The 13,735-nt window shown below is 43.7% G+C and overlaps 1 protein-coding gene across 1 annotated transcript; it reads right to left on the bottom strand.

The window, feature by feature from the left end:
• Positions 1–7,489: 7,489 nt before the first annotated feature.
• On the bottom strand, positions 7,490–13,321 carry Plk2 (polo like kinase 2). Its single transcript, XM_004623078.2, has 14 exons — positions 12,918–13,321; positions 12,275–12,382; positions 12,027–12,143; positions 11,709–11,838; positions 11,413–11,500; positions 10,896–10,991; positions 10,593–10,791; positions 10,356–10,503; positions 9,936–10,033; positions 9,500–9,629; positions 9,029–9,269; positions 8,787–8,916; positions 8,420–8,530; positions 7,490–8,289 (listed from the first exon to the last, which is right to left on the bottom strand). The coding sequence occupies exons 1-14, from the start codon at positions 13,173–13,175 to the stop codon at positions 8,098–8,100; spliced, it is 2,046 nt and encodes a 681-aa protein (XP_004623135.1). The 5' UTR covers positions 13,176–13,321; the 3' UTR covers positions 7,490–8,097.
• Positions 13,322–13,735: the final 414 nt, after the last annotated feature.

The following is a 13,735-nucleotide window of genomic DNA, read 5'->3' as shown; positions in this document are numbered from 1 at the left end:
CCTGAGCAACTGAGTCATGAAAACTAAAGTAAAAATCACTTAAAATTGTTAAAGTGAATGACCTTAGGGGGCCACATTTCTAGCTGTCTAAGTCCTCCAAGCTGGAATTACAAGTAACTGGGTACGAGCCAGTCTCCTGAAGTTTTAGTGATTAGTGAAATCGTATCCTGCCCTGGGTCCCATGGGTTGCAGACCTCTTGCCAGAGGAACCAGCTGAGTGACACCGTCAGGGGAGTGTCATGAAGAGGGCTTGTCCTGCTCGAGGGGTGGGAAGCTGCAAGCTCCAGCTGATTTCCAAGGTATAAATGTAAATCCAGTATGACCTGATTGTGAAGGGGTTCGAACTTATTTGGAATTTATAATTTTTTTCTGAAAACTTTCAATGACTAAGTGATGCTAATTATTGGGAAATAGCTTTAAAACTTACCTAAAACACTCCGCATTCCAGCTAGATGTCTTTCCATCGGCAATTTCTAAGCTCAGCTTTAAAATTCTGCCACACTGTCCTTATGGGTTGCACACTCTCTTTCATTTCTTCGTAGCTCATGACTGCTGTTCTCCAAGACATATGATTAGTATACAATTAGGTATTTGGATCAGAAGACAGCAGTGATGTTCATCTCCAGACACAAATGCCAGGGGAAATATCTTGCCAATGAAAATTTTTAAAAAGTGATTTGATATGTATAAATTTACATGGTCTTTAAAAACTAACATTGAGTGTATTAAAAATCCATCTTTTATTTGCAGTTTTAAGTTTAGTGTGAAAATTTTGCTTTTTGTTTTACAAAAAAAGTTTAAGGGGATTTTAATTTGTGATTTTACTTAATTAAACTCCCTTAATTATTGTGCATATATTTATAATTTATTTGACTTCCTTTTAGAATACTGCATTGTAACAAACTTGTAAATATTTAAGCACTACTATAAACTGAATAAATTAGATTCATAGACATAAGAAATTAAAGTTTTCACATATTATAACACTAAATATAAATGTTATAATTTTGAAATTAAGATTTTAAGTCAATGTTACTAAAATTTTAATTTTTCATTTGAATTATACTAAATACATTTCTACATATGAAATACTAATGCATAATTCCAATGTTAGGCCTAACATCTCTAAATTCTGTAACAAAAATAACTAATTCCATGATTTTGAGTTGCTGCACCCTGTGTAAGGAGCAGGGTCTTGAGAGAGGGCAACTGGAGATTAAGAAAAGACAAGACACATAAAGTGAAAGCTGAAAGGCTAGCTAAGTAGCTCAGCAGATTAAAGCACTGGCAAGCAGGCTCAGGGGCCAGGGGTTCAATCCCAAGGCCTGCTGTACTGGGCCTGCCTCCAGGGTGTGCTGAGACTGAGATTGAGACTGGGCATGGTGGTGTGTGCCTGTAATCCCAGCTCTTGGGAGGCTATAAACAGGCAGATCAGTACGAGTCCAATCTATCAGTGAGACCCAGAACACTCTGTAGATCCTTCCCTAAAATTAAAAAAAAAAAAGAAAGAAAGCTGGGATTGGGCAATACCTGACCTTTCTGATGGAGGGGTAGTGACAGTGTCCCAACCCCAGCATCTTTAGACAAAGTAAAAAACAAGAAAATGTGTGGAATGTGTGCAAGGTCTCAATGTTTTGCTGACAACACTAGGTGAAAACCCTCAGAGCCATCTGCACTATAGTTAACAAGAACGCCTATTGATAGGCAGCCGAGCTAGAGGTCAACTTACTTACACAAACTGTCTCTGGCATTCCATGTCCTTGGACTGGTTTTGTTTTAGTCTTGAGGAATTTGTCTACCTCAGCCCAGCCGTGGCTCAACCCAACCCCTCTCCTCATTGAGATCCTTCAACATTTATGTATTTAGTCCTACATTTTTTCAAATTGGAAGTACTTCATTATTTTTTTTTTTGCAGCATTTTTTTTTTATTGAGAAGGAAGTACTTCATTTTAAAGAAATTATTATGTCACTTAACAAAATTTTGGTTGTAACCTTGGCTGAGATTTTGTAAACAAGAAGAGATACGGACCAAGACAGGTGCTGAAATACTATCTGTGATGCTGATGAACATACCAACCTTTACTAATTATTCAGAAGTTAGGGGTGATCACTTAATTCTCATGTATAGTAAACATGTTCACATTTGAGTCATTACTAAAGCTATTCAGGAACTCACATAAGGTAAGGAGAACTGATTACTAAGATTTCAGAAATTGTGAACACATTTGTTAAGACGGCCATTATTAAAAATTAAAATCTGTAAATTTACAATTAAATATTTTTAAACTCAGTAAACACTCAACATTAATCTTTATTGAATTGTTTTACCAGGTTTTATCTGTATTTCCTGGAGTTGGGTCTTTTTTAAAAAAATTCCTACACAATGGAAATACAATACAAATTCGGTGTCTCTTCCCACCTCCATTTTCAGGGTCATCACTCCAGCATCTCGCCGTCACTCAGGTGAATTTCAGCAAGTGTGACCATCCGTGAACTCTCCACCTCCTGCGGAACAGGTCAGTCTTCAGCAGGGCCGAGCGCACTCTGTCACCGTCTTACCAAATCCGCTTTCTCTTCCACCTTCCACGCTACTCAATCACTTGTTTGGACTTTGGATGTCTTTAGCACTTGAAATGTTTTAGCATCTCCTATGCAGTGCTAAAGTTCTCAAAATTTATCTAATCCTGCATTTTTGCCTTCTTTTGTTCAGCAGGATCGTGCATGTGCATAATTTATGGATAGCCTAGTGAAACACAGGCACATCCAACTCTGAGATCTCAACTTCAATGGTTGTGCTGTTTCCACCAGCCCCAAAGGACTGAAAAAGAAAGCCATTGAGCATTTTTTTTTTTTTTTCATTTAGACTGGGTGCTTGATTTCCCATAGTACTAATTTGTTATAGAATTAGAGGAGAGAATTTGTTCTGATTTGCATAATTAGGTTATAATAGCTAATCATTGGGCATTTCACAGTAGAGATAACTCAGTAACTGTGTTATTTTATCTCAATTTAAAAGGGAAGTTATTCTGCCTTAATCACTGAAATCAATCTCGATCTTTATATATGAAGATATTAGAAGGCTTATCAAAGGGGAAAAATCAATATACATTTAACAGAATTGCAAACATTGATGAATCATATGATATTTCTACACTATATATGAAAGTTTAAGTTTGTAATTTGAGTTCATTAACAATTAAATTGTGGCAATTCAAATAAAGAAATGCTTTTTATGATAAAAGTTAAGGCATAAAGAAACGTTAGAATAAGACATGAAACTATGCGTATGTAGACTAGTATCTCTTTCAAGTCAAGGAAAATCAATAGAGATTTTTTTTTTTAAAGTATGTTTAGTACAGGGTCTGCAGGGGCTCACTACACAGATTGGACTGGTGGTCTGATCTCCTGATCCTCCTCTGTTCAGCCTCCCAACCGCTGGGACTGCAGGTGCACACCACCACTCCGGGTCTCAATGGCTGTCTCAGCACACCCCGGGGGCAGGGCCAGCTTGGCATGCCGGGAATTCAACCCTGGTCTTTGTAGGTGCCTAAGCAGGCACTTTCATCTGCTGAGCTATCTGCCTGGCCCTAATAGAGTTTTGTTTATAGAAGAACTTATTAAAAGCTTTTACTGTCCTCAGCATGGGGGTACCTTAAAATTCCAATATTGATTTCTCTGTGTACCTTATGAAAATGAATCTGTTCATTTTAGTCACATATTTTTTTTTAGATTAAAATCTTCATAATGTAAAAAGATCTGATGATGTTATAAATTATAGAGGCCTAAGTTAAAAATGAATCATATGTTAAGAGATAGATAGATATTATGAGCACATCAGGAATACATTCATTGTGCTTAGTTTGCACATGCACATGTCACGTTGTACTTCTTTTGCTGTCCCCTTCTCCTCCTTTCTCCCATCCTCCATCTCGTTGTCCCCTTTCCATTTATTGAAGATCTACTGTCCTATTTCCCGTTGTCTATCTTTTGTTTTGCTCTTTGATTTATTTATACTTTGTGCTTCTGAAATAAGAGAAATCATATAATTTTTATTTCATTGAATGTGGACTCAATGTCTATCCATTTTCTTACAAAGGTCTCAAATTTATCCTTCTTTCTGGCAGAGTAGTACTCCATTATGTATAAATACCATATTTTATACATAATCTATTGAACATTGCTGGCCATATAGATTATTATGAATTGTACTATTTAGCTATTATGAATTTAGCTATTATTTAGCTAAATTAGCTATTATGAATTATTTAGCTATTATGAATTGTACTTCTATAAACATTGACATCTGTGCATCACTATCTTATCCCTACTATTTTTCTTCCTTTAATCTTCTTCTGCCTACCTTCCTGCTGCCTAGCTAAATAGCATAACTCAGCAATTAGGTTTCTTTTGAATTTAAGAGAGAGAGAAGATGAGGGCCACAAAATTAAGGGAAGAGAAAAAAAAATAAGAAAGGAAGATGAGCCGTGCATTTTCCTATTAAGGCTCAGATCCATTTCCTGGCCCATTCTGCCTTTGTTCTGAGCTACAAGGAGGACCCTTGCAACTCTATTACTCAAATTGTCCTTTTACACATTTCAAGATCCCTTGGTCGGTGGGAAACCAAGGGCAGAAGGAAGAATGAATCCAGAACATTCCATCCCCTGTCCGCCTCTGCTTGGTCATCACAAGCAGTGGCTGCATTTGCCTCCGCACTTCAGTACTCCATTAGGCAATAAGTGCCGGTTTCTGCCAGGAAGCCACAGTTCTTAGCCATAAAAATCCATGTGTTCCTCGAACGCCACCTCTCCTACTGTCCTTCCACCTCCCTCGGCTTCCAAAGCCTCTGTCAGCAGTATACTAGTGACCTCCACTAGCTTCCTTCTCTTTCAAAATTTTGAGACGATTTTTATATTTCTGGCTGAACCACGGCTGACACAGAAAATACATATATTGGAAGAGGGAAAAACAAGAATAAATCAGTTATTTAGGTTATCAGAGTTCCTGTCTTTAGACCAGGTGGAAAGTGGTAAAGAAAACAGAAGGTGAATGGGTGTAAATAGTTAGCACTGTCATGTGCGTGAGCTTCCAGTATCTTTTCATTGGCATAGGTGAAGAAACCAATGTTTAGAGAGGTAGGTCTTTACTGACAATCACATTGTAATCACATGCTGAGGAAGGAATTTGAATCCAGGCATCATTCCAGAGATTTTCCCCCTGGAATATGCTTCCTCTCTTGACAGCATGGGTTACATTCATCGTTATAGAAGGATTCAGGAGAGGAAGGTAGGAAAGTAATACATATCCTGTAAGTCGAGATCCTAGCTTGTGCCGCAACCACGTCAAGTTTAGCTGAAAGTGGCTCTTCTCCTGCGTCAGCACTAGTTTATCTTTAGAGATGCACGTTCAGGATTTGTGATGGCCAAAGAAGAAACAGGCTTGGGAATCAAAGGTGCATACAAAAATCACCCGTCTCAGTTGCAGTCTCAGCGTGTCCTGGGGGCAGGGCGGGGACAGCAGGCCCAGGAATGGAAGAACCCTGGCCCCTGCACCTGGGCTTTAATCTGCTGAGCCATTTGGTCAGCCCTCCCCATTAAAATCTCTTAGTGGTTCTGCACAGCACTCAGGATGAGGCACATACGCCTTGAGCTGTGTACAAGACTCATCGCTTCTGTGGCTCCCAGCTTCACCTACCACAATTCAGACTGACACACCTTTTTCTGCGATGAGCTCTTTCATCCTTGGGCTGCTGGACTGAGCATTCTCACTACTCCTAACACTCTTCCCCAGCTCACACTCCTTTTTAACCCATGCAGATCTTTCACAACCCAGCACAAACAATTCCCTTCTCTGGAATCTCTTCTTACTCCACCTCATGCCCGGGGCTCTTTCCTTGAAGTTCCTGTTCTGGGTTCCCACACCACCAACTGCATACCTTCTCCTACTATCAGCACTCAGCCGACTGAGAGGCAAACGCACTGTCTTCCCCTCTCTATGTTACTTCCTGGAGGGTAGGGAGAGCCCTGTGTTCACGCTACATCTCCATGAGCGAGTCCTAATCCACTTCCCAACACCAGCCTTACACTGAAACTCAAAAGGAACAAATAATTTCTACTGGTTTTCTATTGCTTCATATTTACTCATAAAGCTTAAGTTCTACTTTCGTACACTTATTTTTCTTCAGCTGGTACTATAATCCACTTAGCAAAAAATAGATGGTCAATCAGAGAACTCTAGACAATAGGACTCCATCATTTGTGAAGTGATAAACCCCAAACTTGGCTTTCACTAACAAAGGATGCTGGGCAAAGGATCTGTTAACAATTTGGGGAGAAGGTCAGCATACCACCCCTATACCACCCCTATACAGGAAGATGACATAAAGCCCTAAACCTAGGTGCTTCTCTTTCCACAGGATAATACTTTCTTTATAGTGGGATTACAGATGAACAAAGAAATTATTTGCTCTTTACACAGGTCACTTTAAGTTCAGAGGATCAGGATGAGCAGCTTTTCTTACACCTGTCACAGAGAAAATCCCGCTAACAAAATGTCTATACATTTGCCTCTTGGATAGTTTAATAGTTTAAAAGAGAGCCCATTCTCCACTCTGGCTAGGTCCCATGACACTCAACAACCAGGCACCAGAAAGAAAGTGAAACGATTCTTTTCTGAAGCACTTCCCATTACTAGAATTATGTACTGGGGCTATCAACGGCCCAGCAAGCACTTTGGCAGGTTAAACTGAGTAATGGAATTGGGTGGTAGGCAGGTGACAGCTTTGCCCATTTTAAGATAAACTTCAGGTTCCTACTGACAAGAGTTCTTCACTCTGCCTTTCAGCTCTAGATTAAGCATGAGAAGGTCCTAGGAAGACACCAGTTGCAATCAGAGTGACATTTTCACCATACACTTCTCATGTTAGAGCCACTCAGAAAGTCTGTTATCAGGGCCAGCCATATAGCTCAGCAGGGGGCCAGGGAGATAGCTCAGTAGCATAAGTGCTTGCCTGGCAAGCGCAGGGTCCTGAATTCAATTTCCAGTACTGAAAAAAAAAGAAAGAAAGAAAAGACAAATGGCCCAGTGGACTAAAGCACCTGCAAGCAGGCACAGGGACCAGGGGTTCGATCCCTAGGCCTGCCATGCTGTCCCTGCCCTTCAGGGTGAGCTGAGATGGCAATTGAGAGTGGGTGTGGTGGTGCATGCCTATAATCTCAGCTCTTTGGAGGCTGAAAACAAGTACATTACTACAAGTCCTATCCAGTAGTGAGACCCTGAACACCCTGTAGACCTTCCTCTAAAATACAAAAAAAAAAAAAAAGTCTGTTATAATTTCAGTATTAGCAACTGAGTCTCTGAAAGCTACTGGTAGAAGTACTGAAGCTCTGTCTTTCTGATTTGCTTCTGTGCCCAGGGTCACAGCATAGTGCCCAGAATCCCTAAGTCCAGGGGTGAGGTGGCAATGCGCAATACTCAGAACAGGAGGCCAGCGTTTGTGCTTTTTCATATTCTTTATTGCCAACAATTTAAAATGACCAACATAAAAAAATGAACATTTTGATAATAAATACTGCTCTTTGGGCTGTAATAAATAAAAAGTTTATTAACAAGGAATGCACTTCTCCAGCCACAAGTGTATTCAAAAATAACAAAAAAAAAAAAAAAAAATTGTATATGGCCATAGTTCACAGTTAAGCAGCCAAAAGCTGCACCAATTGCAGCCTTAAACAAGATGGGAGTTTCCTCCCCTCTCCCCTCCCCTTCAGGAAGTATATTCACAGTTCCAAGTCCTCTGGCTGAAACGCTCTCAACAGCGAGAAGTTAAGAGTCAATGAACCTTTCTGCAGAATTTTCTGAAAAACTCTTTCGCGTCAGGTATCTCGAGGGCAACTACTTTCTGTTCACTCGTGGACTGTCCCAAGTCAAGACCTGTACACCTCGGCCTGGTCTGGTTCCAACCAGTCCAGCAGGCCATAGAGGGATTGTTTTCGTACCACCAGCTGTCTTTCTTCTTCAACATGCTCTAGGTCATTCAGCTGGTTTCCCTGTTGATCTCACAGTGGAAAAGAGGAGTCCCATAGGGTCCATTGGAGAAAGCTTTCAGTTACATCTCTGTAAAAGCATGTTCAGGGCATATTCCATTCGGTTCTTTAGTTCCGATGAACAACCAGACATCAGCAGAGTTGTCAGTCTAAGAGTCGTCGATATCCTGTCTTCATTGATGTACGTGAGAAGGTATTCTTCATTTTGGCTGCAGATGATGATCTTTGTGTGATCATGGTAGAAATTCACCTTAAGAAAGGAAAAGAGATATTAAAGCTCTCTTTGTCATCAAGAATTAAGACAGTTCAGTCAACTGAACTGGATAGTTATAAGTAAGTTTTAGGCCCTTAACATGTACTTCTGCAGAGAGTTCAATTACCTGAAAGGTGCCATCATTGAAGAGCATCATTAAGGCCTTATCAGACTTTAGCCACTGAAGGAGGTAGAGCCGAGGTCTTCGAATATCAGTAACACTAGGGAGATCACCGCCCTGAAAGAAATAAAGAGGTGTCACTGCCTATGCAGACTGCATAGTGTGCGCCACGCTCTTCTAAGCCAATGCCTCTCCAACTAAAGCAAGCGCAAGAGTGGTCTGAAGACTCCTGCCCCTGCCTCCCAGAGACTCTGAGTTAGTGATCTAGGGCAGGACAAGAGCATCTGCGACTCTACCAAGCTTTGTCCGGATGCCGGTGGCACTGCTGTGCACACCACCCTGCATGTCCCTGACCTGAAGCCACGGTGCTTACATCCATGAGGTTCTCCTCCATGTAGTGGGAGAAGTACTTCAGCACCGTCACTTGACTGATGAATTGTTCGGGGGCGTCTGTTGCCGGGAACACGGAGCACTGCCCAAGTTCGGCGTAATAGTGAACGGTTCTAAACAGCAACAATGACAAGAGAGAAAAAGAGAAACAGCGGTGAGCTTTTGGTTCAGATTTCTTTAGTGCAAAGTAGAAAACAGACAGGCGGCATCATCAGGAACACCTACTTTTTGTCCGGAAGGAGGCTCATGTGAGCTCCGTTGTTGAAAAGGACTCCAACCGTGTGGTCTGAGAGCTGGTAGCCGAAGCCATACTTGTTAGAGTAGTCGACCCACTTGGTGACCCACTGAAACGACGTGCTCAGCTGCTCCTTGGGAATGGAGTCGGCTTCTGGCATATTTCCTAGACACCCTCGAAGGACTCTTGCCACGGTGTCTGCAACACTTCCCATAGTACTATCTTCAAGGCCTAAGAAGTCAGACAGCGGCAGAAGTTACAAGACGTTTAACAATAAAACCTTCGCTTTGCTAAGGACTGAATTTCTCTTCACTGCTTCTAAAGACTTAGATTTTTATCCCTTTCCAATTCCTCTGCTATTGCTTCTGTGTTAAATTAAGCTACAAAGCACACTGATTTTGCTTACTATATACCAAAGTATCATAATTGTATTACTTAAAATATGATTAACACCCACTTACACTCACTGCTACTGCTACAGCTGCCGAGTGTCCCTCTGACTATCATCCGAATGGCATCACCAATCTGCTGCTTGTTTTCCACCGCAGGTGCCCCCGATCTGGCCACTGTCATGGTAGGTGGCTGGAGTTCCTTACAAGAGACAGATTATGCAATGAGCTCAATATTTCAATTCATTTACGGCCAAGACTCCAGATTAAGATGAGTTGATGGCAATTGCAGGGAAAATTAATCAGAAAGCAATAGACACCAGCTGGGTAAAAGATAGCAGAACAAGCCAAGCGCATGCGTTGTTAAAGTAAAAGACAGTACCTTCCCTTCTGAAGAATTAGAAGTATTTAGTAAATGCAACATGCCTCAGTGGCATAAACGTGCTAATTAACAGGGATTGGAAATGGTCTAGTGTGTGCATATCCATATTATGCTTTTGCAATATACCTCATCTGTCCTATGTTTGCTTGGTTGCTGAGTTATTGAAGTCTTTTTCAAATCATGCCTAAGCTTGTAAATGTCTTCATCTTCTTTAGACACTCTATCTGTAAATCAAAGAAAAGTATTAAGAGTGTTAATCTACATCTAAACAAGGCAGGAACTGAGCTAGTCATTTTGACTAGCTTACCAGCATTTCAGGCAAAACCAGCATTTTATCAGTGCGATCAATGGAAACTTGTGCAGAAGGCACACTTTAATGTTTACAAAACAAAAGGCTGTCAATCCCCTTTGGAGGTGTGCATTTCCTAGGCCAGAAACATCAAAGGTCAATGGTACTACACAAACACACTGTCTTAAGTTTTGCTAAGTCTTTTAGAACTCATTTATCAAGTTTAAATGTAATACTAGAAGAGAAGTAGAACTCACTGTGTGTATCAATATATCTTGCTTTGTCTTTCTTGCCACCAAAAAGAGCTGCCGCAGCTTTCTTAAAAAAATTCTTAGCAGGGCTTGATAAATGGAAATCTGGAACAGTGTGACAACAGCTCGAAGAAAGTCTGTCTGGAGTGAAGCCCTGTGGAGTATCAAGAAAAGACCTTTAGTAACCTGTCAGGCAAGTGCCACTAACAACACGAGCAAGAAAACAGAAGCTACTGCACCAACCTGCAGAAAAAAGTCATGTCGCATGATGTCATCCAAAGTGGGCCTGTCCTCTGGGTTTTTGGACAACATGCTAGCGATTAAGTGCTTCGCAGGAGCCAGCAAGGACGATGGCATCGTGTACCTCGCTTCTCTTATACACCTGTAAGTCTCTTTCAGATTTGTCGTTTCAAAGGGAGGCCTTCCTAGCAGCATCGTGTACCTGCAAAGAGACAGAGTTTTAGGAATGGTCCTAAAGCAACTGTTTTTTGAATGTCAAAATCTGAACTTCATTTACTTTTTGATCATTCCAGTGCATTGACTTACATTACACAGCCTAAGGCCCAGATGTCAGATTCACAGCCGTGTCCTTGTTTGTTGAGGACTTCGGGAGAGAGATAATTTGGGGTACCACATATTGTTCTGAAAAGAAAAGCACCAAGATCTCGTTAGGCACTTCTCCATTGTTTAAACTATGGGAAAGAAAGTACTAGATGCCATTTCTGTTTGGCAAAACTCGATCTGTGCTGCTTGAATAACTGAGTTTTGCTCATTCTGTTACAGTAACATGCTGCTTTTACAGCCCATACTGAGACTAGGGACAGATGGCACATTTTTATGTATTTCAAGCAAATATATAAGACTGCTTTGTTTTAATAATCAATGCAGCAGAAACATAAGATTTCCTGATCCAGTTTGAGCAATTACTACTTGTTTGTTTCTACTACAGATATTGTTGTGGTTTACAGATTAAATGTCAGCCAGGCTTCTCTAAAATATTAGCTGGAGAATAATGAAGTGTGTGTGGTCTTCTCAGCATGCTGGTGGGATGTCTTTCTCTTACCTCCTTCTGTGCTCCAAAGGCTCCAGCCTGGCGGCCAAACCAAAGTCTCCAACTTTTAATTCCATGGCTTCATTAATAAAAAAGTTCCCTAAACGATAAAACAAATGTGATTCCCACAATGAGGTCTTCTAGTGAGGTACACACGCATCTGCTCTGAGGGTGCAGGCAGATGCGCCATTAAAGTCTACCCATTCAAAGGCAAGGTTGAGCAAGAGCAACCCCGATGAAAAGCACTGCTAAGAAAAATGGGACCGAGAAAAAGAAAGCCTACCCCTCCAGCCCATCCATCAGCTCACCTAGCTTGAGATCTCTGTGCAAGATTTCTTGTTCATGAAGGTATTTCAGGCCAGACACGATTTGCCTGAGGTAGTATCGGACTTCCGGCTCTGTCAACACCTTTCTTGCTTTTAATATATGAGCCATTGACTGAGAAGAAAAAGAAAAGAATGCATCAAACAAAGTTACCAAAACCAGTGATTTCCTTTTACAGGAGGAGTTATGAAAACTGACCCCCTGGTATAATTAACTGCCACGGCTGAGATAGAGAAAAAAATATAACCTCAGTAGGTCAGCATTTGAGAAGCAAAAGTACCGAAGCAGGACTGAACACTCACCCTTCTGCTGCAGTATTCCAAGAGAATGTAAATGTTTTCTTTGTCCTCAAAGTAGTGGTAAAACTGCACTACATGTTTATGATGAAGGATTCTGTGAAGCTCTATTTCTTTGTCGATCTAAAAGAACGCACAAGGTAAGGCTTATTAGCTTTTCAGCCTCTCTGCTTCCACAGGCAGAAGACATTCGTCTAACAGGGTAGGGCCATCCCTTCACACAAAGAAATACTTTCCTTCCTACTCACACACACCTTTTCCCTTTGATGAGGTTTTGCTACTCGGCTGTGAGGAATAATTTTTGCAGCGTAGACTTTGTTGTTTGTCAAATCTGTCATTTCATAACATTTTGCAAAACCACCCTGAAAGGAGACAAAGCAGAGATGGCATTGAGCATGGCAGGAAAATAATAGTAATAATAATAATAATAATAATAGTAACAACAACAATAAAAGAGGGTCGATGTTTAAAATGAATAATAAATAGATGGCAAAACACCGGAGAAGGGAACAGTGGACAGATACAGTCTACTTTGTAAAAAGGTCCACCCCAGAGGGAAACTCATTCCTGGACACAGCAGATCCAGTTTCTCTTCTCCCTTTACAAAGGAGCCGCTTTATGAGGGGGGTGGGATGGGGAGAAGCGGAAAAACGAGGTGCGGAGAGACGTGGCAGGGAAATTCCCTGGGGAGCAGGTGGAAGGCGCTGCCGGGTCGGCCGCAGCACGCCTCGCTCGAGGCTCGACACCGGGACCTCGGGCCGCGGAAGGCAGGCCGAGCCTCCGAGAGAACCGCAGCGACCCCCGCGCGGCCGGCGCCCCAGAGCCCGCCCGCCCGCCCGCCCCCCGGTCCCCGCCGCGCAGCCCCTCCGCCCGGCCAACGGCGCCCGCCGCGGTCACCTTTCCCAGCACTTTGCCGCGGCAGTAGCGCTTCCCCGTCGTGGGATCGACGATAATCCGCGAGATCTCCGGTCCCGAGTGCGAGTGGTGGTGGTGGTGCGCGCCCGCGGGGGGCCCCTGCGCCTGCGCCTGCGGCTCCTCGGCGGGCTGCTGCGGCCGCTTCTTCTTGGAGTCGCCGCCGCAAGCCTTGCCCAGCGCCTGCTCGCACATCTTGGTGCCCGCGGCCGGCTGGTAAGTGATAGTCCGCAAGAGCTCCATGGCCCGCCCCCGCGGCCCGCACACGCCCGCTGTCGCCCGCTGTCACCCGCGGCCACCGCCGGGCTCGGACGCGTCCCAGCCGCTCCGGCCCTCAAGCCCACAGCCCGCTCCGCCCGCACGGACGCCCCGCTCCACTTGTGCGAGTGCGAACGCGCGGCGGAGCCTTATATAGGAGCCTCGGGGGGCGGAGCCTCGGGGGCGGAGCCTCGGGGGCACGTCACGGCCCCGCCCCGCCCACCAGCCGCCGGGACCCGGGGCCGAGAGGTCGGGCTCAGCCGCTGCGGTCCTGCTCGGAGCTCAGCGCGCTGACCCCCGCTCGGTAGCGCTCGCCGCGACCGGCACGCCGGCAGGGGCGTCGGGCCGTCCGCGGGCCGCCACCGTTCTTGGAATGCGCCGAGCTCCGGCGCTGGAAACAGAACCCCGAGGGCCCGCCCCTCCCCCAGCCCGGCCGCCGCGGGCCCCTGACCACCCGGCGGCTCACCCCTGTGCCACCGATCGCACCCCCCCCTCCGCCGCGGGTCAAAGGTTAGGGGTCAGAGTGCAGCGGTCCCAGCCCGTCG

The sequence above is a fragment of the Octodon degus genome, unplaced genomic scaffold, assembly GCF_000260255.1.
Source record: "Octodon degus isolate 3935 unplaced genomic scaffold, OctDeg1.0 scaffold00001, whole genome shotgun sequence".
In the NCBI taxonomy this organism is placed as follows: Eukaryota; Metazoa; Chordata; class Mammalia; order Rodentia; family Octodontidae; genus Octodon; species Octodon degus.
The sequence above is the reverse complement of the archived record's forward strand: the minus strand, read 5'-3'. Positions and strand labels throughout refer to the sequence as shown.

Excerpts from the sequence above, each read along its gene's own strand:
- Plk2 (XM_004623078.2), bottom strand. The coding sequence starts at position 13,175 with ATGGAGCTCTTGCGGACTATCACTTACCAGCCGGCCGCGGGCACCAAG. Across the intron at positions 10,792-10,895 it reads TGGGCCTTAGGCTGTGTAAT|GTACACGATGCTGCTAGGAA; the intron begins GTAAGTCAATGC and ends GTCTCTTTGCAG. Across the intron at positions 9,630-9,935 it reads GCAAACATAGGACAGATGAG|GAACTCCAGCCACCTACCAT; the intron begins GTATATTGCAAA and ends GTCTCTTGTAAG.